This window comes from Athene noctua, chromosome 18, assembly GCF_965140245.1.
Source record: "Athene noctua chromosome 18, bAthNoc1.hap1.1, whole genome shotgun sequence".
In the NCBI taxonomy this organism is placed as follows: Eukaryota; Metazoa; Chordata; class Aves; order Strigiformes; family Strigidae; genus Athene; species Athene noctua.
The window spans coordinates 5,790,652-5,814,214 of NC_134054.1; the positions used below are offsets into that span (position 1 = coordinate 5,790,652).

At 48.8% G+C, this 23,563-nt stretch overlaps 1 protein-coding gene across 3 annotated transcripts in view; it reads left to right on the forward strand.

Annotated features, from left to right (window-relative positions):
- The window catches only part of MXRA7 (matrix remodeling associated 7), a 30,054-nt gene extending 13,220 nt beyond the window's left edge, over positions 1 to 16,834 (forward strand). The window contains exons 4-6 of one of the 3 annotated variants that reach the window (XM_074921920.1): positions 1,172 to 1,271; positions 3,762 to 3,842; positions 10,709 to 12,399. In XM_074921920.1, coding sequence (XP_074778021.1) covers positions 1,172 to 1,271; positions 3,762 to 3,795 — 134 coding nt within the window. In that variant the 3' untranslated portion in view covers positions 3,796 to 3,842; positions 10,709 to 12,399. Of the gene's footprint in view, positions 1 to 1,171; positions 1,272 to 3,761; positions 3,843 to 10,708; positions 12,400 to 15,474 lie in introns of those variants that run through there. The other 2 variants (XM_074921917.1, XM_074921918.1) reach the window with 2 other exon arrangements.
- The last annotated feature ends 6,729 nt before the right edge of the window (positions 16,835 to 23,563 follow it).

Sequence of the window (23,563 nt, forward strand, 5' to 3'; positions counted from 1 at the left end):
ACATCTTCCTTTTGTGGACCCCTTAGAAGTATCCCCGGGGCTCCAAAGGTCAGTGGAAGCAGCAGATGTTTCTGGGTGGATGTGGAAACAGCAATGCTGGATGGCTTGATGTGAAGCAGCCGAGTCCTGGAGTCCTTGGGAGATAAAGGCTCGCAGATAAACAGCCCACAGACTAACCAATAAAGGCAACTACCCAAAGCAGCCACTCTTCCTGGGCTGCCCTTTGGATTGACCTCCACTCCTGTTGTTTTCTCCCATCTGTAGGAAGATAAAGCAGGGGAGAGGTTTTTAAAAGCAAATAGTGCTCGAACAAAATCCGATTGAAAAAAGATCGGCTTTGGCTCGGAGTCCATGAGCTTCGGTGCTCTAATTAGCACAGGGCTGAAGCCACAGGTAGGAGAGCACCCAGGCCTGGAGGAGGAGACCTCAGTTTCCCATTCAGGTCTGTGGGCTGGTGACAGAGGGACGTGGACCCAGCTGTGCTGGTGCTCCTGGGGCTGCCTTGGCTCAGCCCCAGGATTTGCAGTGTGGCACCTCCTTTTTTCACAGGCTTTGTCGAGGGCTGCAGGAGAGCTGCTGGGCTGCGTGGCCTGGGACAGCTCTGCTTGTGGCACTGTCCCTGGACTCCAAGCATGGGAAAGGGCCCCTGGACGAGGAGAGAGAGAGAGGAGGAATGCAGGTCTGGAGAGGAGAAACGGAAAATGCTGTGAGCTAATCAGGGCAGGATTAGCATGTCTTGATAAGCCAAGATGGGGCTGCAAGGCTTTGAATCCAGGGAGAGCAATAGCATATGGTTCCTGTGCTGTAGGATTTACTTGTATCTGCTGCCAAGCAGGGCTGCTCGCTCGCAGCAGTCCCCGCTGTTTCCAGAGCTAGCTGCAGCCGCCCTCCGCCCAGCAAAACCTTGGCTCTCCAAGGGTGTGCATCCAAGGATTGCATCCAAGGGATGCAACCCACACAGCTTCCCTGACACTGCCCAGGCCTTCTGGAGATGAGCTGACTGAGGAAGAGTGTTTTGGGGTGGCCACAGTGTTTGGGGTTTGTGTGCAGGAGCAGTGGTCAGCGAGCATCTCAAGGGAACAAGCCCACTGCTGTTGACTCTTGTTCTTGGGAGGTCTCTGCCTCATGTGATCTCTTGCTCTTCTTTGTCTCTCCTTCTCCCACTCTCCAGCTGCAGATGAGACGTTCTCTTTTAAATACAGTCCTGGAAAGCTGAGGGGGAACCAGTACAAGTCAATGATGACCAAAGAAGAACTTGAGGAAGAACAAAGGTAAGTTGAGTTTCCTTTTTCTTCTTGCCCAAGGCTATCTGGTTGGCATCCTCTTAAAGCGAGCTAGGTGTGTTCAGACTTCTCTGTCCCCACACTGGCTTGGTAGCCTCAGGCTCAACATCTCATTGCCCCATAGTCCAGATCCCTCCCACCCAGGAAGACATGAGAATAAATAAAGTCATGCTGATTTGGGAGATGGAGAGCCTGTGGCCGTATGTACCTTTGGAGCTGTTCAAGCTCCTTGTCTGGATGCTTAGACCAAATTTTCCAGCTGTTGCAAGCTGGTGTAGTTCCCCAGATCCCATTAGCACCATGTTGATCTACATCTGTTGAAGACCTGATCTCTAGCTACTTCCCCTCCCTTTACCCTGTGGGTGGCCTCCCAACTGACGACATGGGCATAGCTCAGAAATCATGGAGCACAGCGAGCAAGTGTGGAGCTTTAGAGTTCCCTGTGATGGGGCTGAGACTGGAAACGTCCATACCCAGGGCTGGCTCCTCAGCTGCCATGTAGTGGGCCTGGTAGAGATGGAGAGTTGTCCATCTCACACTTTTTGCTAAAGTTGCCTGAGCCCTTCATGAAGAAAGCAAGGGCCTGTCCTGTTACTGAAAATGAGCTTTCTAGCTCAAGATATCCCAGCCTATGCAAGGGAAATAAACCCCAACCGTGCACCTCGAGCAAAAGCCTATCCAAAGCCAGTCTGTTCGCTCAGTGTGAAGTCCCTGTCCACAGGGGCACACAGAGCCCATGCTAAACCAGAAGTGTCAAACCCCACAGCCAAGGGCTTTGCCCTACAAGCAGGCTCCGTGGCAGGCTGCTTCCTCGCAGATGCGTGCAGCTCATACCCCTTCCCTCTTGGGTGACCTGCAGGGAACTGGTTTCCCAGTGGTGGCTCAACAAGCCTGGGATGTTGTTCTCTCCGTTGCTGTCCCAAGGGCTGTGGGACCCAATTTTCCACCTAGGGGTGTGCACCTCCTAGAATGATTTGGGGGAATTTGTCACCTCTTGCCTGTGATGCTGTGGTCTAAGTACCACCACAGCTGGCATGGTGTAAAGGCCTGACACAGGCCAAGTGGAAACTTGAGCACAGCAGGGAAGGCAAAGATGGAGGGATTGCACCTTGCCCCTGGGTCAGGCATGCTCCCTTCCTCGAGGCCCTTGGCCAATGTCTCTATGTTTCCAGTGACTGAGCTGGCTGAGGTTTGTCTCCATGGTGTGAGCAGGGCACTGGTAGGCAGCGTAAATCCAGAGATCTCCCCAAGGGCTGGCACTGACACACTCACTCTGGTCCTGGGAAAGACTCAGGTGGTGCACGGGGCTCTGTGCCTTCACTAGCCAAGCCTGCAGCCATTCTTTCCACATCAAATCCAACTTTCCGAACAAGAGATGTCTTCCCTTTCTCCCCTGGCTTCTGGGCTTCCAGTTGACCCCAGATCTTGGGCTTTACCTGCCTTGTGGCACTGCCAGAAGCTAAGATCTGCAAGGTCTGTGTGTTCTGGGGTCAGCAACAGATATAAGTTCCAGTTTCCTCTAGCATGAGATTGATTCTGCATTGGTGACATCAGCAAAAATGTTGTTTGCTTTCTTCCTTTTGTTATATCTTTATTGTGCCTGAAGCCCTCACCCTGTAAATGTTAAGCAGGTCTGTTAGTGTCACTGTTTTTTTCACTTGGGGAGGGTAGTGGTGGAATGAACTGAGTGAATGTAAGAGAAACCCATGGGGCTTAATGGGAATTGCTTTTCAGGATCCTGCTAAGCACCAATGCAAAAATCTACCTGCACCAGGCAAATGCAAGCCCTTTGCACCAGCAGCTCCATCCAAACGAGTTGAGCAATTGCTGCTCAGGTTTTCAGGGCCAGAAGTCCTATAGAGCCTTGGGCTGGTTCCTCTGTGGCAACAAATGCTCCTGCTGTCACCTGGGGACACTGAGGGGCATTGCCTACAGACAGCAGTGGAGGGTTTGTATTCAGGACCAGGCTCCAGGGGGTGATGGACCTTCCCAGGGCATGTGGGACCTCCCAGGCATCACCGCTCATGTCCGTCTGGAGCAGTCCCAGGGCAGGACAGTGCCCCTAGAACGGACGGACAGTGCCTGGGCTCTCTTGCAGGCTCTCAGCAGCCTTCCACACTGAGAGCCATCGGCCGCTGTGTTTTTCCTGCTGCTCCTTTATTTTCTTCTCTTCCATATTTGTGTTGTTCATTTCCTTAAGGCAGCTTTGTGAAATTTTTTTGTCTTGCTTTGTTGCTGGCTTACTTTACCCCCACGCCAAATCTTCACTGCGGCATCAGCAGCTTTTCATTTCAGGCCTCGCAGGTGGTGTGAGGGGGCAGGGCTGCTGCCAGGTAAGCTCCCGGGCGAGCTGGGCACAGCACTCAGCCCAGTCCTGCATCCTTCTCCCTCGGCAGTCCCATCCCTCTCCCCGACTCCATGCACCCCGACCATGCTGCTGATCTGCTGTGACCCAGGTTTGCCACCTTTATGTTGCAGGATTGAGCTGACCTCTGATCTCACATCTCTGTAGCAAGTACCTTAGGTCCTCGGCCACAAACATTCTTGCAAATCTTTTTGGTAAGGACACACTGTTTCTTAGAAGTAGTGGTACCACTGATAACATCTGCTAATGTGGGGTTTTTTTGCTTTTGGGTCTCATTTTCTGGGAGAGGGTTTGTTCCTTGAGTTGCAGTTGACTGCCTGTCCCACCTCCCTCCCCACCTCCCTCCCCCTTCCCTCCTCATAACAGATGAATGAGTCCACTCCCCTCTACCTCCATCTCGCTTTCCATGAGTGCTCCAGGGGGATGAGGGCTCACACATTTGGATGCTCACCTCTTCTGTCCTGGATGCCTGAAGCTGGACATCCCACAACCACTTCTGTTTACCAATTTAGAAAATTAGGGCTGCTGAGTGAGTGGGTAGTTAGTCCTAAGGTGTGTTAAAGCTGAGACTGGCTTAGTCTTTGCTTTTAGCCCTGTCACTCCTCCAGTTTTCCCATGGACCAACAGGTTCCCATGTGAAGCAGCTTGTAAGCAATGTCCTAAAAATGCAAGTGGATCCCCCAGACCCCCTTGAGGCTACTTGTTATGTTGATCACTAGTCCGAGTCTTAATTTAGGAACCCTTCATTTTGGAGGTGCCATTGAAAGAATTACTTTCCTTTTCCAGGAAGAGTTATAGGACTGCAGACAGGAGAGGACAGGCATGCAGTAGATTGGGTTATTTAACCAAAATCCCACTTCTGCTCTAACCTGCATCACTCCAGAAGTTGTGGTTGTCTTGCCTAGTATTCACTTGAGTTTTGTGGCTTCAAACTGGTGCTAAATCTGGACTAAAAGGGGAAGGAATGTGACCTTTACTGAGTGATGCAACTTCCTGCTTCTGGTTACTTCAGTCTTAAGAAAATAGAGAGACTGTTCAGGGAGAGAGGAGGACAGTAAATCTAGTTGGCAGATACATCTGTGTGGGTGGTGACTGTGTGTGATCACACCTGGTGGGTCACCAGTACTTCTAGAACAGAAACACATAGTGTTCTCTCCCCTGGGGGAGAAAAATAGGAAGGGGAAGAGAGCAGGGGAAGGATGCAGACCTTAATCAAGCCAACACAGTGTATTTCCCAAATCCTCCTCTTCTGCACCTGAGGCTTTTGGCCATCTATTGCCAATTGTAGCTGCCATGGTGCAAAGCACTAGTTCAGGCTGAGAAATATTACTCGTAGCCATGCAACTTGCCCCCTGGGCTGTTGTGTAGGCATGAGACACAGCCCACAAGGGCTGACTAGTCGGTGTTGCTATCTTGGCTGGACACCTCATGCAGACAAGGGAGGAAGAGGAAGGGCTCCCCAGTGTGCCTTCAGGGCCTGGCTTGCGTGGATGGATTGAAGTGGTCTCTGCCAGCTGCTCTTCAAACCTCTCGAGGTTGAAAGAGGTTAGTGGGGTTTTTTTTCCAGTTAGAAAGGAGTATGATCAGGACTCTAAGCATTGATAGCTTCAGCAAGGCTCTGCTCATAGTAAAAGAGAAAACAATCAGGAGAAACTACTCCCTTGGGTCTTTGCTTTCAGTTCTCTCTTTCCATGAGGCAGAGCAGGTCCCAGCCAAGTCTTGGTTGGTTGGCCTTGGTGATGCTGAGGGGTTGAGCTGTCTGTGCTCTGTCCTTCCCACTCTTCGCTAGGTGTGTTGGCTGGAGAAAGGAGAGCAGATGCCATCTGAGTCTGTGGAAAGGTCTCTCCTCTCTGCCCTCTCTCTTGTTTCTGGGTTTTAGGAAGAGGTGGGGGTGGAGAGCCAGAAGCTGCCCAAGGGGGCCCTCTGCTAAGGCACCCTTGCAGGATCCTTGAGCAGGGTCCAAGTGAATGGCACCAAACTGCTCAGACACACTCTGCTATCTGCAGGTGCACTCAGGGATGGAGCAGATGATGCCCCAGACCACAGTCCAGTCTCTGTAAGACCGAGGAGAAGGTAGGGATGGCTGCCCAGTTTCCCTGGCTAATGGGCTCGGTTCCTATAGCAAATTACCAGGAGCAAATTCTTCTCCTGCCTCTTAATCCTCGCATCTCCTGACCAGCTATGGATGGGTTGATGAGACACTGCTTGAATCCAGACTGGATTTAAGCCTAGGGCTCAACTGCTAGTTGAAATTCATGCAAGGGGAATTGGATGGCTGTAAATCTCATGCTGAGTCCTTTCCTTGGTGGTAATTTAGCAATGGAAACCTGTCTCCTCCCCAGCTGGGTTCACAGTACCTCTTGGTTACAAGGCACTGAATAACACTGGGCTTGGACCCTGAAGCTTCAGCAAGGCAGGATGCCCTGGATGTGCACCCTGGCTCTAGGGAATGGCAGAGAGGAGAGACCTTTCCCTGCTCTGCCAGACATCCCAGATCAAAGTGGGGATGCAGCTGTGGCTTGAGGGAGAACTGTGCCGAAGTTTGGTTTTGAACGAGACGATGCTTGTGATGACAACTGTGGAGCACAGAAGGGCAGGAAGCAGCTGCAGGGGTTTAATGACTCTGTTGACAGACCTTGACCTATTTCGAACATCTCCACTCCTGGCCCTCCAAAAATAAGTGGGTGGACTGGGCTGGGGGGGGGATTCATTTCAGGAGAGCTCTCCATTGGCATCTGTCCCTGTTCACCCCTGGCATTGTCATCACACAGCCCTGCCTTGCTTGCTTGCTCCTGCTCTGTATGGCACGGGATCTGGGCCTCTTTCTCCTCCCTTCTCTTTTGCCAACCTTCACCCCCAACCCAGTGGCTTTGCTGTCCTGTCCTGTCCGGCATGGTGCTTCTTTTGGATGAGGGAAGCTGGTAAGTTTGGGCTTTCTTTGGGGTTTTGTTATTTGTTTGCTTTTCATCTTCTGCAGCACGATAGTCGTCCTGGGCTGAGGGAGGAGGAGTAGCAGCAGGAGTTTGCAGTAGAACTGCAAAGCCTGGGGCCATGGGACTCCACTCCAGGGCAGGCGAGTCACTGGCACCAACCATGGGCAAGGCTGCTTTCAGCCACAAAACACCCAGCACATGAGACACTTTTCCTTCCTACCTGCCCCTTGTAGGAAAGGGGCACTGGGTGTTTGGGGGTCCCTGCTGAGCTCCTCCTGCCCTGATGTTCTCTCTGTAGGTGCCAAACTCTGTTTGTATGAGGAGGGAGTCTCGTGGTGGCCCAGTGCTGATTCCTGCTTCCACCATATCCCCGGGGAAAATGTCCTTTGACCTACGAGATGTCAGTGGACTTGAGCTCCCACCCTATTTATAGAGGAACTGATTGAGTCATGAGTCCCCAGCAGCTTTAAAAACTGAGTAACACAGGATGCCTCCCTCAGAAGCCCAGAGAAGGGGAGGCCAGGAAGCCCCTTCCCCGCCTCCTCCTCTCCTGTCCCAGAGGGGAAACTTTTGCAAGCTTCCCCATAGCCTTTTCAGGGTATGAATCTCTGACCCTGCCCTGACCTGAGATTTCAGACCAGACAGAAACTCCGCTTGAGCTCCTGGGTTTTTTCTTTTGGCTCAGGTCCTGAATTGTCCTAGCTTGTGGCTGCTTCTCCATGTCTCCCTCACCCAACGCTCACAACTTGTCTTCATCTGCTTCTGCTTAGTCCTGCGCAGCACGGGCAGCTTGCCATTCTCTATCTCCTAACACTCTGGGAGCCTGGCTCTGCCTCTCCTGCGGCTCCCCTGCGGCTGGGGGAGACCGAGGGCTGCAGGGAATTGAGGCATCACACCAGGCTGGGTGCAAACTGGTAGACAGCAAGCTGGAACAACAAACACTGAGCGATGCAGGAAAGCACAGGCTGGCCCATCCAGCTTTCCCCACTGCTGTGGCATTGGCTGGGGGGTCAGGAGCGTTGCAAGGCGATGGGGAGATGACTGAAGGAGGCGATTGTGGCCTCTTGGCTTGAGACAATTTCCTGGCTGGGCTCTGACCTTTCTGGTTGTTGCTGCTGTGGCTGGGAAACGTGGGAGGCTTCCGCCTTGAAACAGCAGTGGGCAAGGTCTGCTCAGGGGTAACACAGTCCCTGACCCCACTGACTCCTCACTGGCCCCAGGCAGTGGGGCTTGTGCTCCCCAGTCGCGCAGGCTCCGGCAGCCTCGACTGCTTTCCTGGTGTTCCTGAGGAGCAGTAGGTATTTCCTGAGGTCAAGTGCACCTTTCAACTTTTCTGTCCCACTGGAGGATTTTCAGATTTGTGTTGACAGCAGTTCCCTTTGGTACCTCTCACTCTGCTGCCTTTCTCTTTTCTAAGCAAACTGTCTCTTCCTGTTCTGCATTTAAGTCCTCTCTCTGTGTTTTACCTATTGGCTGAAGCAACTGGCCCACGCTTTGAGGACCACTGAGAAAGCTAAGATTTAGTATGTCATTCCTCATATTCTTCCTGCGATACCCCGCTCCTGGACAAGACTAGGTTATGGTCACTACCAAAAATGAGATGATAGCTGTCCCCATGGTTAAGAAATGGGAAGCAGTGATGATGGGACCATCCCCAGCAGTGAGATGGGAGGGAACTGCCTGGGGAGAACTTGACCACCCATTGCCAGATCTGCCCAGGGCCTTCCTTCACTGCTTTTGATCCTCAAGGGGATCCTAGCCTGTTTGGAGTGAGAAGAGTCTGGAGCCAGATTGCTATCTGCCCTTCTTGCCAGGATTTCAGACCAGAGGACTGATGGTCCCAACAAGGTGAGCACCTTCTCCCTCTGCCAGGAAAAGGAGCTGGGATGCTCTGCGTTTCTGAAAATCAGCTTTCTGAATGAAAATATTCCAGAAAAAGGCACAAGCAGTTACCAGAGGTGGTTACAGCAAGATGCTCTGGGATTTCCTGAGAGTGGGTCAGGACTCCTTTGGAAAGCTATAGTCTACAGATGGGCTACAGGACTTCCTGACCTGCTGCAGATTTTGCCCACATGAGGCATGAACGCTCATGGGACTGCCACCAGCGCACCACATTCGCCAGTGCTGGGATCCTGTCTGCTCTCAAAGGCAAGAAGCCTTGTGCCAATGCCATGGCTGAGTTGGAATGAGGGGAACGCTTCTGAGGCCATCAGAAGAACACCCAGTTTCCATGCTTCAGGAAAAGAATAGTCTTTTGAGTACCTGAGCCTCCCTCATAATCCAGGACTTGCTCATGTCTGAGCTCCTTGTTCTCCAGGTGTTCCTTGCACAGAACCATGTCCGGCTGACAAATCATACAATTCACTGACTTGGCCTGCAACTTGGGCAAGAGCAGACACCGGCTTCCAGCAAAAGAGGACCCTAACCTGGTTTGATTGATGCGCTGCTGGGGCACAGCATGCTGATCAGGTTGTTTTCATCATCCAAGGTGAAGGGAGAGGAGGGAAGAGCCAAGGATAAGCAGTGGCTCAAAGCTGTCAGCCTCCACCCCCAGCTACTTAAGTCTTTCAGGCTCCATGGCAGCAATGCCAGAACCTCTCAGCCTGGGGGGTTATATGGTCCTGAATTCCCCAGTGTTAGACTGCCTCATGCTTTTTAGTCGAATCCCCCTCACAGCTTGCTCCAGGTATCCCCACTGTGCAGATTTATGGCTCTGACAGACATCCTCCTTAAGTTCATGCTTCGTTTAAGATCTTTGCAACCCAGCTATTGACCTCGCCCTGCCCTGGAGGTGAGTATCCCTGTGAGGGCTTGAGCCTCGTGCACCCTCCCTGACATACTCCAACTGTGGCATGCTGGAGGGGACCTCTCCTTCTGGGCCCCTGTGGCAACGAGCTTACGCCCTCACGCGTGAAATCTGATTACGCTTGCGTGACTTGAGCGGGATGATCCGATTCTCAGCACTGCGAATCCCACAGAGCGATTATCCACTCCGGAGAATTTCTTTTCTTTGTCCTGATGGGTTGGCCACTGAGCCTCCACAGCATTGCTTGAGTGACTCGGGTCCCACGTGATGCTTCACCCTGCATCTCCCATCCAGGATCTGGGTCACCAGCTGACTCGTGAGGCTGCTGGAGAAGGCAACCTTTGGCAGAAGAGTGGGGAAGAGATGAGGCTGTAACTTGCCTTCATGCTGTGGCTGGCAGGAGCAGGGGACTTTCACATGGGGTTCAGGTGTTATGGACAGTGAACCCTGGTGAATTCAGGAGGAATTAGGCTGAGCTGCATCTGCGTGTGTTTATAAGTGCCCAGCTAACGTGCATTGTGGCTTCCCTCTAGCTTAGCGCAGGTCTCTGTGCCGGGGCAGCTGTCCAACCCTCTGCCAGGTGTTTCCCACTGTGGATGGTGAACCATGAGAGGTGCTGGGCCAGTAAGGGCAGAGTGTCTGAAGGGGTTAAGCTGAGAACAAGGCACCACACAGGTCAGCTCTGGCTCTGCTAACAACATGCTGCAAGACCTCAGGGAGTACCTGGATGTCCCTACTCATGAAACACCTAATCATCTCACCCTCTTTCCTGGGGACACTGGGAGAGCTTCCCATCAAAAGGAAGCCCTATGACCTGCAGAAAGTCTTGGGTTTTTTTCCTTCTTCCCTTGAACAGGCACATCTGTAGGAAGATTGAGAAAGGTCAACCTGCTCAGCCATACTGCCCTGTGAAACTAGTACTTGTTCCCAGCTCACCTGGCTGCAGGTGGGAAGAGGAATTGCCTGGAACAGCCCAGGGAGCCTCTGCACAGGACAGTGAGGCGGTAACCCCTGGAGCTAATAAAGGTTTCCAATTCGTTGGGCTTCTCCCAGGGTTGTAACTTAGATGGGTGCCAGACGAGAGATTTACACTTCTGATTGCTTTTCGACTATCCTGCTGCAGGTGATGAAGCAAAGTGCCTCCTTCTTAGAAGTGTGAGGTTTGCAAACAGCAGCTTGTTCTGCCCTGAGGTGGGAAGTTGCCTTGCCTTCCCCCCAACATGCACACTGCGTTTTCCCCCTGCTCGTTTATGTGAATAATAATGAACCACCTGAGGGGTGAAATGACTGAAATGATTTCTCTCCCTGTTTCTCTTTGCAGAACTGAAGACTATATGAAGTTGTCCCTAGCCTCCTCCTAAAGGCATCCCCTGGCATCTTTAAAGGCTTGAGAGAAATACCAAAACCAACCAAACACACCCATAAGAGAAATCCATAAACCCTCAAAACTTGGGATCCCCTTTTGGTCTGAAGTTGAGTTCTTCAAAAACTCCTATGGTGTGAAATTTGAGGAGATCCTGTTGTGTGGCTCCATGGACTGGGGCTGGGCCCAAGCAATGACTTGAGTTGTGTTTGGGGGGCTGGGATGAACCTTCCTCCCTCTCCCTCAAACAGAACCCAAACTGGACACTAAATATGCAGCAAGTCTACTAGTTGTGTTCATTACCATGTATTAGGCCTGCCATGAAATCTGTGTTGTTCCTTTACTGTGGGGGGGTGAACCATAGCTCTTCTCCTAGACCAGCCTGGACTATCAAGCTGTTTCTTCTTGGGGCCAAACTCCTCTTTCCTGCTGGGGGCTGGGAACTGCCTGTGATTTCAAATGTTGTACAATGCTGCTTTACTCTGAGGGGTGGAGGGACAAAGTGGGGTCCAAGTGAGGGATAGCAGATGGTAGCTGGACTGACTCAAATCTTGCTTCTGTAGTTATTTTAGCAGAGCACTGATTCTGTAGGTAGACAGAAGACTCAAGAAGTGTCAAAGACTGATAGTTTAGCTGTTCTGCTTGTGGCAGAGGTTTAGGAGACCACACTTTAGCTGCTTTAATATCTGGATTCTCACTTTCCCCTAATCCAGTTCCCAAGAGGAGAGACCCAAGGAGGTAGCTATGGCATCAGAGGTTCCCTCTGGCTCAGGATGAGATTAGTGAGGGTCCTGGAAGAGACACCCTCCCCACTCCTCTGCCTGCTTGCTGTTCCAGTGCCCTCTTCTCTTGCTAGCCATGTGGCTTGTCCCCTGGAGCCAGAGATGGGTGCGTGTACCTGCTTGAGACATAGCAGGTTTCAAATCAAACCCAGCTGGTTTGTGAGAGTGAGAAGAGGGTCCAAGTCCTCTAGCGATGTTGCAGAAGCACCAGGCTGGGTGGCGATGTGTCCTTCAAAGTTTTGCTTTCACTGCCGGACAACTGCCTCTTGGCTAACGCTGCAAACATATCAGAAACACAACAGGCTGCTTTCCCCCCCACCCCTTTTAATTCCTATGCAAACAATACTTGAAACCTTGTACACAGTTGTCCTTTCCAGCGCTTGGGGTCGGCAAACTCGTAATAAAAGGGCTCATTTAAGGAACAGCAGGAGGCTTCAGCTTTAGAAGAGGCTGGGCTGCCCCTTCCCAGCCGACAACTGCAAGTGTGTTCAGTGGTTTGCATATGAATTTAGGCACATCTGGACCCTCTGCTTCAACACCCGCTGGTACAGCTGCTGTCTCCCCTCGGTGCTGGCTGGCTGTGTCCCAAGCACCCAACTATGCAAATAATGCCTTATATACATTGTGTTTAAGTTACATGGCAATATGTACATCGAGCAAAGTCTATAGTCGAGTCCAGATTTTTGCTAGTGGCAGCGAGTCAAAGTATTTCTTCAACTCAAATGGCTGTCTGGGTATTTTTTACTTTTGTCTGTTTTGTTTGTTTGTTTTGTATCTGATGGTGGCTCTTATACAAAGGACTGTAATTCTAGTGGCTTGAATCTGTAAAAATTGCCTTTGTTTGGTCCAATAAACCTTTGAATAGTTTATTTTGTTTGTGCTTGTCCTCCCTGCCTCCAGCAGCTTGTAACTTTTTTCTCAAGAGATTTGTGTTGAAAATCTGGATTTTAGGTTAGAGGTACATTCTGCACTCCTATGCCTTTTACTCCATAAATGATTCCACTGGCTTCCTTAATGATAGAGTCAGACCAGTGGCAAAAGTCAGGGATTTTCCCTTATTTCTGCTGAAGCAACAGAGTGTCGCAGCAGGATCCTGGTCTTGTTTGGCTGCAGAGCAATTAGGAACATTCCCAAGGCAGAGCTCTGCCCAGGATTGCAGTCCCTGAAACGGAGGTCTCCTTTAACATACCTATGGCTCACTGCCTCAAACCTCCAGTTAATTGTGTAAGTCTTGGACTGCAATGTCTAAAAAGAGCCTAAGGGAGTTAAGTATGCAAATTCAATTGCCTATCAAGAAGAATTAGGCTGCTTTGAAAACCCTTAATTAATCTGTTTTGTCAGCAATAAGTAAAATCCTGTTTGACCTGCTGAATCCAGATAGTTTTGAGGACAGCACTTATGGGATGAGAGAATGATTTTACTTGTGAATGGGGCAGGTTTGATCTGAAATCATCAAAAACAGCTCAACCTGGAGCACTACAAAGTTGTTTTGCAAGGTCGCCTTTGATAAGAGGAGCTCCTTTTTGAAATCAGTTTCATATTTTTGATGCCTTACTCTTCCTTCCCAGGCTCTTTTCTCTCTTTATCTTTGTGTTGCTCTCCCTTTGTTGTAGATTATGTAGTTCAAAGAAGTAACTGCAGTAACAGCTCTTTTTTATTTCTGTTTTTCAAATGCACAGTCGTATTTAAAGTTGAGGGGAGAGCTAAAATGCATTGATGTTGCAGTAAAAAAAATAGAGTGACTATTGTCTGTGATCTTGGTTTTGGAGGTTTGGAGACAAGGAAACAGGCCTTTGGGGAGATTTCAGCAGTGTTAATGCCTGTGAAATAACGAGCAAGGGATGCAGACCTGTGTGGAGCACTCCCAGCTGGCATGCATTTCGGACACGTGAGGCGAAGCCGTGTATTGAATTTCTCCACACCAGACTGGAAATATGCCCTCTGGTGCTCAGCGGTGATCTAAAATAAAATATTGATCACTAATGACTGTGCTTTCCTTCCTCTCCTCTGGAAACGGTAGTTGGATGCTATTCATCTGAGCACAAAAAATCAGAGAAAAGACAGACAGATTCAGGGGCTTGACAGCCTGTGGCCAGAGCTTTCATAACCAAAAGATCCCACATAATTATCGGGTTCTGTTTGGCCGTGGGACAATTGCATTTTAATTGCAATAGAAAAGAATTGGCAAATGAGCTTCCTTTTGCCAGGATCTGCTTTTTTCCTGCCCTGCCTGCTGCAGTGGTGCTGGGAGGACAGCCTGCTGCTCCTGCTCCTGCTGGGGCTTAGTCCAGGAGATGGGGAAATGCAGAGCCTGACTCGGGAGGAGCTCAGCATGCAAAGTCTCCTCTGCTCCTTCCTGTCTGTCTCCTTCCATTGATCTTGTTCTTGGTGTGGTTGCTTCTGGCGTCCTCTGTTCTTTCAGGCAAAGATTGTGTCCTGGTTTTGCATGTCAATAGGTATTTCTACCCCTCCTGTTACTGGGACAGCTAACAGCTTGTCCACACAGGACTTGCAGGAAGACTACCCTACCTTACTAATGGCATGTATTTAAATGGATTAATTACAGTGTAATTAATCCAGTGTATTAAAACCCTGTGCAGAAAGCTGGCTGTAATGGAGACAGAGGACTCTTGACAGGGTGACTTTGTGGAAACAAAGACCAGAGTCTGTCTTTCTAGCCCAAGGGAGGTCTAAGGATGCTACACAACCCAGAGGAGCTGGGACTGCAGCAGATCTGTGCTCTGAGCTGTCGCTGAATTCTGGCCCCTCGGTCACATAGGGGCAAAATGAGACTTGAAATAATGGAAACTGCATCTCCACAACCTCATTAGTTCTTTTAATCTCACACAGGAGTCAGGTATGGGGTGTGCTAGGCAATACTGCAATCTGACCCCAATCAGGTAGGAGTCTGGCAATGAGAATGCACCAGCCCACAGCCAGCCCTGACTGGAGCCAAGGTGCACATTCATTTTGCCCTGAAAGAGGATTTTGTAGACAGCTGCAGCAGTTCATGAGCTACTCATGAACAAATGACACTCCTGTGCTGCCCACCCTTCTCTATCCCAGAGTGACGATCAGTAGATGTATGACGAATATAAGCCCTCCTATAAAGGTTCCTCAGATAAAGCCTTGTGACAGATACAAATCTTTGCGCTGGAGGACATACAACAATGGTTAACTGCTTCAGGTTAGAGAAAAATCGGGATATCATGTGTTATGTGCAGAAGGGTGTTAATCATCTACTATGGGACTTTCTAGGCATGGAAATCTGAGTTAGGTGGTCCACTGGTCAGTCTCTGCCCACACGGGGATCACCTTGCTGCTGGACTGGCTACACAAGTCCATCTCACCATCTGACATTGTTGGCAAATGAACCCTCAAATCAAAGCAGATTTCTGTCTGTGATCTTATCTTCCAGTAGCTGATTAAAGTCATGTCCACACTGGAAGGTAGTCTGGTCTCTAGTTTTAAGGTAGGGTATACATTTAAAATTTAATCGCTATTCCTGAATTACTCGGTATCGACATACTGTCATTACAGAATGAAAGGACACTGGGCTGATGAAGCTTAATCCAGTTTCATTATGGACTTTGCTAAACTGGGACATGTTGGTCTTACGAAATTCCGCATGTTGAGTTATCTTGAAACTCTGAGCATAGATAGGCCCTCAGGAACTCCAAAGCTAGTGTTAAAGCAGTCTGTTTTATCTCCATATTTAAAGAACTGCAGAGACGTGCAGGATGATTGATTGGATGGATGAAGGTGGAGGAAGGAGAACCAGAGGCTATCTCTTTCTTATCTCACACAGGCAGATTTCCTAGTAAGGCTTGTAAAATGACCTGCGTTTGGTTTCATGTTTCATGTTTCGTTTGACCATGGTGTTCTTGCTCAAAGTGCCTTCTGGGGACTAGCTATTCCTACTTCTCCTTTTCTTCTTGACAGGGTTCAGAGAGAGCAGCTGGCTGCCATCTTCAGGCTCATGAAGGAAAAAAGTGACACATTTGGAGAGATGTCTGAAGGAGACATGAAGGAGCAGCTTAGACTGTATGATATATAACCTTGCAGCCAGTGGAGACTCTGCCCAAAAGTCATCTTGGCCCTTATTATGCAGGACACTGGAGGCTGTAGCGCTATAAACATGTTTCAGTAGTTATTTTGCAGTTCCAGTTTGTTTTGCAAACACATATAGGCCTGTGATATGCATTTCAAAAGACTGGTAATTTCTCACCCTTTTTATTGTTTTTCCTTGAAGAGCTATTACAACTTTTTCACCTTGTACAGAGATTTTTACCTCTTTCTGGCTGGGTCATATGTCTCAGTCATACAAAGCAGTTAAACTTGCAACTTTTTTCTGGCCATGCTTTATAAAAATGAGCTTTCAAGCCTAGTCTTTAACAGTTTGATAGCTGAAGAAAGCCAAAGATGATAGATGTAAAATGGATGAAAATAATAAAATTGTAGAATAACTCAGGTTGGAAGGGACATAAGGAGTTCTGTAGTCCAACCTCTTGCTCAAAGCAGTATCAGCTATGAGACCAAGCCAGGTTACTCAGGCCTTTATCTTGTTGGGTCTTGAAAACCTCCAAAGATGGAGACTATACAACCTCTCTTGGCAGAGAGGCTTCCAATTCTACAATTAGAAAACGAATAGCCAAAGGCAAGGCATTAGTGCTCCAATTAGAGGTGAGTTGCTGTTCTCATCTCCTTGGAAGAAATACTTCATCCTCCTTCCCGCTGGCTTTTGGAAACAAATCCATGTCGGTTCTGGCTGACCTTGTTGAGCTCATCTTCACGCCTGAGAAAACAGCAGTTAACTGAAACAGAAACATCTCTTCGACTCTTGACACGGGTAACAGTAGTACAGAAAGGTGGCTGGCTTTTTTACAAGGATGATTGTGCCTAACTCAGTTCCTGTTCTCCTAATATAAAAATGATATGGGAAACTATATACTTAGGAAATCTCTGTGAATTTATCAAGTATTTTGAACAGTCTTGACCAACCCTTGGTGGTTTGGATAGAGAAAATCAATGAGCATTCCTAATTTTAACGGAATGTCTTCTGGTGTACTTATCTCTCCTATGAAATCCTGTTAAATGCTTTCTTATCAGGGAGGATTTTCTCAGTTTTAATAACTGGTGACAAAGGGAGGCAACATTTTCTGACCCAGTTTTAGGGAATGATCTCTTAAAAGATTAGCTTTGCTTTATTTTGTACAAACCTTTTGAGTCTGGGAAAACAAATATCTCATTATCTGATCACTGTTTTCCACTACAGTGTATTCTATAACACCCTACTATTTGACTTTTAAGAGTAATTTTATCTTCTTATTGTTTTCGCTGGGGTGAAGGCATGTTTATTATGAGAACAAGCTGGTTTTACTACCAGTCATGACTTAATCTAAATTCAATGTCTGAAAATTACTTCTTCTTATGCAACATGAAGGAATTAAGTGGGAAAAGGTGTCTCATGATGTGAAACTTCTGTGTCCCTAGGTCACAATTTCCTTTGTCAAGCTGTGCAAAGAGAGAAATGTAGGAAATTTGTATATGGGACTTCTCCATAGTTCAAAACTGAAAGCAGGCGCTTTTCCAAAGCTCTTCTTGAAAGCAAGCAAAGGAGAGTTAAGGTTTAGTTGATTTTTAGTCTTTGTCTTGTACACTTTTCAGTTTATTTCCAAAATATTTTTATATTTCTTCTTTTACATTTGGGCCTTCTCTGAATAGGAACATTTGTGGAAAAAAAAAACTTCCTCAAACTCCTCACTTTTACATTATGCCAGCAAAGATAATGCTGAGTAAGGCAGAGCAGCTGGCATTAAACCTGTCCTGTCCATATCAGCTCTGAGCAATGTCATCAAAATGTTAAGATGCTGTTGATGACAGAACAGGGGTAAAGATCTGTCATTTACTAGGCCTGAATTTAGGAAAGAAATGAAGCGAAGTAAAGAAGCCTGTGTCCGAGACATGAGACAAAGGGATGTCTAGATGTAAAACCCACGGGTTGTAAATGGTCAGTTTTCTCTGTGTGCTGTAACAAAGAGGAGCCCACTGGCCAGGTCTCTGTGAGCCTGTGCTCGGCGGTGGGGAGGTGGCATTCGGAGACTGCCTTCAAGGCCACAGGCTGCCGCCAGGACCTGCAGCAATGGAGTATGTCCCAACTTGGCCAGCCAGCTTCTAATTTCCTTTTCCCTCTGGACTCATCAATATTTATACAGGAAATTTCACCAGTTGCTATGGCAGGATCTCCCCTTCTGGCAATTGTCCTTTAAATAACACTGGCTGCTTTTCCTCAGCCTCATGCTGGGCTGTGGGGTACAAAGTGGCCGTATGAATACACTGCAGATAGTGGGGCAGGCAAAACACTGTGAGAGCCCTTGGGGAGACGTTTCTCCCCTTTGACAAGCTCTGGGGCCACAAACACGGGCGGGAAAATCCCGAGTTGGTGCTGGCGCAGAGGGGCCTGTCACAGCCCTGCATAACATGGAGGCCTGGTCTGCTGGGAGCCCCGGCCGCCCCGGGGCAGCTCCCGCAGCCGCATGCAGGTCCTGCGCACGGCTGTCCCAGATGCTTCGGGAAGGTGGCCGGGGTGTGAGGGCAGCCCGGTCCCGGCGCGGCGGGTCCCCATGGCTGCGGGTCCGCTGGAGCCTGGGCAGGGCCCAGCGAGGGGTCCCGCTGCTACGGCAACCAGCGCTGGGCCTCTCGCCATTGGATAAACGTGTCCCCACTCGGCCCCCGTACGGCAACGCGGAACGGGACTGGTTTGTCCATAATCGGCCGCCGTAACCCCGCGGGGGCGGGGCAGACCGGGATGACAGTAACGCCGTTGTCGCGCGGTGCGCATGCGCGATGCGGGGGGGCCGCGCACTGCTAGTGACGTAGCCCCGGCGCCTGCCCGAGGCGGGGCTGAGCGCGCGTGCGCGGGGCGGGGCCGCTCTTCACCCCTCCCACTAAAATGGCGGCGGCCGCAGCCGGGCCTGGGAGCGCTGCCGGAGCGGGCCCGGCCGAAGGGCTGAGGCCTGACTTACCGGGGCGTGGTGTGTGTCTGTGCGGGAGCGCCCCTGGCCGCGCGGAGAGGGCCGTGTCGGTGCCTGTGCGGTGGGCTGCCCTGTGCGGGAGGCAGCGGGGTTAGACCTTACCTGCCGCCCCCTCACCAGCCCCCAGGCAGCACGCCGGGCACCGGCTGTCCGAGGCATCCCCGTGAGCCCGCCTGTGCTCTGACAGTTTTCACCGGGTGTTTAGCCTGACCCGAAGTCCACTGAAGTTGTCAGGACGTTAGTTTCAGTGGGTTTGGAGTGGGAGTGCAGTGAAATGAGGTGACCATGGTTTAAGCCGTTCTTTAGTAAATCCACGTTCGGCGGTGATCTGAGGATCTGCCTGTGCTGGCACCTTGGGAAATGAATCTTCTGTCGCTATAAAAGTGCCCAGAGCAGTGTGAAGTGTGTGCTGCTGCCCTCATTGGCATGTTTGGCAAGAACAGTTCATCCTAGACCTTTGCCAAGATATTTTGTAGCCGTGTTTTTTCTGTTACTCTTATTTATGTGTATTCCCGACATCCCACTAAGAATGCTTTTGTGTAATCTGGTGTTGTGATTCTGTCCTGCAGATAAGGAGTGGGTTGTGTTCTCTTGATGTAATCTTGGGTAGATCAGAGAATGAGAGTGTTTTATTCTGCATCCTCAGTGGTCTTGGGTGCAGTTCTCTTTTCCAGTTCAAGCTCAGGCAGTCTTTGACCACTAAATGAGATCCAGGTTTAAAAAAATCTGGAATTACTTAGTTAAGGATTTAGTAGGTGGGGCAGGTGAAGGCAGGAGAAGGAGAAAGTGAATCCCTCCCCGCCCCTGGCTCTGTAGGTAGCTTTGCTAAGGACTTTTGGAGACCTTTTATGGATCATTTAAATTAGGTTTTTTGCATAGATTGCCTCTGGATTTGGTACACCTTGCACTTCATGATGTGATAGCATCTGCTTTACACTCTAGAGCTGGAGTAAGTTACGTAAATTGGGCTCAGCACAGTGCATGAACAGTGTAGACAAAGTGGATGGCTGTGCCAATAGTGTGAGGAGTTGTGCCAGTGAACTTGTCGAGTGTATCTGATGGGTTTCCGCTGCCCTTTCCTTTGAAGGAAATGGGAATAGTTATAGATAGGAAAGAGTGTGGCCCCATACCCACCATAAACACCTACAAGGTTATTTTCCATCTTACGTTGCCTTCAGCGCTCTTCAGGGGAGCTACAGGGGTTTTTGCAAACTATGTCAAATATTTTCAGTAAATTCCACAGGGCATTCCTCATAATGAATCAAAGGCAAAAGTCTTCATTAATCTCTGCTGGAGGAGAACAAGTAGGAGTTTCCAGACCAGCTTTGGAGTTATCATAAGACTTAAAAAAGCCCACTCCTTCCTGCTTCCCCCACCCCAGTCCCTCGTGTCTCTTGATCACTGTATCCAGGCTACATGCATTTGGCAGGGAATTAAATACACAGCCTCTGAATTTATAGTAGACTGGGTTTATTCCCATAAGAATAGTGGGATCAAGGTTAAAAAATAGTGTTGTAGATAACAATCCATTTTAGAGAATATGATTTCCTGTGGGGAGTGCAATAACTAGTCCTGCAACTTGCAGTAACTGGTGGCTATAGGGAATTTGTGTAGTAAACAAGCAGTGAATGTGTGGCATAAGCATCTCCTGCTTTAAGAAGGCAGCTTCACCTTCATTACCACCCACACTTCTGTTGGTGAATCACATTTTGATAGAAGGACTTTATAAAAAGGGGCCAAAGAGACATTTCTCTGTAAACCCCTTGATATTGTAGCCTTTTCTACCTGCATTGCTCTGGAAGTTGTCTGATCAACATAATCTCAGAGGTGGTGGGAAATGTGCAGTGGTGTCTGTTGTCTTCTGTTTGTGGCAAGTGAATTGTACTTTGTTCTAGTCTTCTTTCTCCATAATATGACTAAAGCTTTTCTCACAAAGGTGAGTTTTTATAGGGATTTGACATGTTCCAGGAATGTGATCTTTCTTGTGAGTCCTCTCTAAACATCAAGTAAAGCAGCAGAGATTCTGATCTGTGAGTACTGAGTGTTCAGACTGAGTTACGGAAGCAGCACTAGATGATAGGAATTCATAAAGATAAGCTCAGGAGGTGGGGATGGAGTGCTAGTACCAGGGATTTGAACCTGTCTTTCTGCTTGGATGGGAACAGAGTAAAACATGGAAGTCCTTGTGATTTTTTTTTAACTTTGAATAGATGTATTGCACATCAAACAGATCCAATTGCTGGATCCCAGCCAACAGCTCCAGAATAGCTGTGGGACACTCCTTTTTCCAAAGGGGAAAATCTCTTGTCTGAAATGCTTTCTTAATTCCCAAAGTAGGTCAGGAATGCAGTTGTTGAGATACGTGTGTGTAGTGAGTCATGGGAATGCTGTGTACTGCTCACATTGGTTAACTGCTAAATTGCTTTGGAAACAATAAACTATCAAAGAGGAGGTATTACATAGGTTGTTTCATCTGCATATGTCTCAGAGAAAGGGGATAATTGATTTTGTTTTCCGTGATAGTGTCAAACCTACAGTTGGGATTGGAGCAATTTTCCAGTGTTAAGCCAAATTATTAGGAATGCTGCTGTAGAAAGAGATGAAAGAGCCAACCACCAGTGTCCTGGGGAATCACAAGCAGTCTCAACACATCTCCAAAATTGGCAGTGTGAACCGGGCCGCGCGGCGGGGGAGGCTGCGTGCCTTCTCCTGTGGTCACATGTGGCCTCACTGCGGCGCGTCTGGCTGCGAAGTTGTTCCCAGTGGCTCAGCTTGCAGGTGAGGTATGATCAGTCCTTACCTTCGCTGGTGCCCATTTTCCCTCCTCTGCAGTGCTTAAGAGATGGCAGCCCTGGTGGAAGGGAAGGTAACGCTTGGAGCAGACAGTGCTGCGTAATTTGCTGCTGGCAGAGCTGCCTGGCCGTGGAAAATGTGGTTCTTTTTTGGAGCTGATTTTTTACCGCTCTCCTAAAATGGCTCACACGTTCTTACATAAGGCTAACGTAATGACAGCTCTAAAGTGCTCACAATTAGAAGAAAGTTTATTTACTGCATATTCTGTAGATAATTGTAGGTATATGTGAGGTGGTGGGAGAGGAAAAGCGAGTACCATTTACCCGCTGGATGGTGCTGTTGTTTTATACAAACAGCAGAGGGGTCCTGCATAGCTCCGACTGGAGACTTCAAGCACTGTTGTTTCAGAGAGAATTAAGGATACGCACAGTCCTTTTCTCCTCAGTCAGTCTCTCACAAATCCCGCGTGTTGTGATCTGCCTGTTATCCACCATTCCCGAGACTGGCTAAACTTAGTTTATGGATGGGAAAACACATATTTTCTGATCAATTCCTCCCGATCAGGACCAGAATTTTTCTAAAAATTCTCATTTAAAACTTCCCTCAACCCCCAAGAGTTTGTTTCACCTGCAGGATGAGTATCTGTGGGGTCAGCTAGGAGTTGCTGGAGGAAATGCTTGTTTTCAGAGTCTGTGGTTATACTTCACTGGGGGGAAAGCGAAGACACATTTCTCTGATAAAACCACCTTTCCAGAGGCCAGGACTTGAGTTTGACTTTTGTTTGCCTGCTGTAGCATCAGATAAGAGCTGAAATAGGTATTTGCGACTTACGTGACATTATTCTAACGTCCTTGTAACTTTTTATTGTGTTGTTTTATAACTCTCTCTTAAAGATATAACTGCGATCCTTACGAAGGAGAGGATTTTGTGGATCATTGCCTCTGTAATTTGTCTTCCTTGTCAACACTGTTACAGCTTTTTATTGGAACGGAAACAAAGAATAGTAGCCTGTGTGGTGTAAGAAATGGTTTTGCAAGCTCTGCCTATGACTCAGTAGTTGGAATTCTGCTACTGTTAATTGATGGAAGTAGAAATTAACTCAAGATGCTGGTTTTAAAGAAATGGGAGGGTGGGAAATGGTGAAAGTGTTTCGTTTGTAGTAATTCAGGGTGGCCGCATTGGTTCAGTAACTCTTCTGAAAGGTGATAGTTTGAATTGTCAGTGCCTTCCAGCACCAGAGGACTGGCGGTCAGCTTCTTCAGTTTCCAGATACCTCGAATTCTGGTGGCAGAGGAGAACTTTGCAGAGAAAACTGTTGGCAGTAGCTGTTTCTAGCAACCATTGCTAGTCTGTGGAGTCCAGGTAGAAAACCCCTGTGTGATGGCACTGGTTCAGAGCAGGGCGTGTGTTCTGTGGCCCTGGCAAGGCTTTCACTGGTACCTGTGCTCCTGCAGCGGCCATGTCTGAGCTAATCGAGAGCTGGTCTGGTGGGAGGCATGTGTGGGTGTCACTGACCAGTGTCTAGAGACTGACTGGCAAATGTGGGGGGAAAGCAGAGCTCAGAAGAGAGAGTATCTTATTTTGGGGATGCCACTGGTTCATACGTAAAGCAAGTCCCGACTCCAGATGAGTAACAGCATCAGATTCATGCCTTAATTTCTCATTTTATTGTAAGCTTGTTTGGGCTCACAGGGGTGGTTCCGCAGCACAGGATCTTTCTAATCCCTCCTGTCACCCTCAATTCCCTGCCACTGTTTGTGTGCAGTATGTCCTTTCATGCCAGCAAGTGCCATTTAAAAATCCAGCTGTTTCCTTTTGGAGGAGAATATTATAGCCCAGCAGCTAATGAAGGTGACTGTGACCTATGGAGGGAAGAGGGACTTGCTGAAAATGTGACTGGATGGATAAACCAGGAGTGCCTGGGGAAGCAGATTTGCCGGGAGGTGGAATGACTGACTGCCTAGCCTCATCCAAGCATCTGACATTTGTACTCAGTCAGAACTATGTCTTTTGCAAAATGGAGGAGTTAAGAGTTTCTGGATACTTCTAAGATGCGGTCTATGTGTGGTCAGAATGGCAGGGAGAGAGACACACACCTGATCTCTGAACTTTCTGTTTGTTTTGGCTTTTTGTTAAAAGATCTCTGTGTGTATTTATGCACTTCAGTTTTGATTGACCTGGGTAGATGTTGTCTGTTCCTCTTC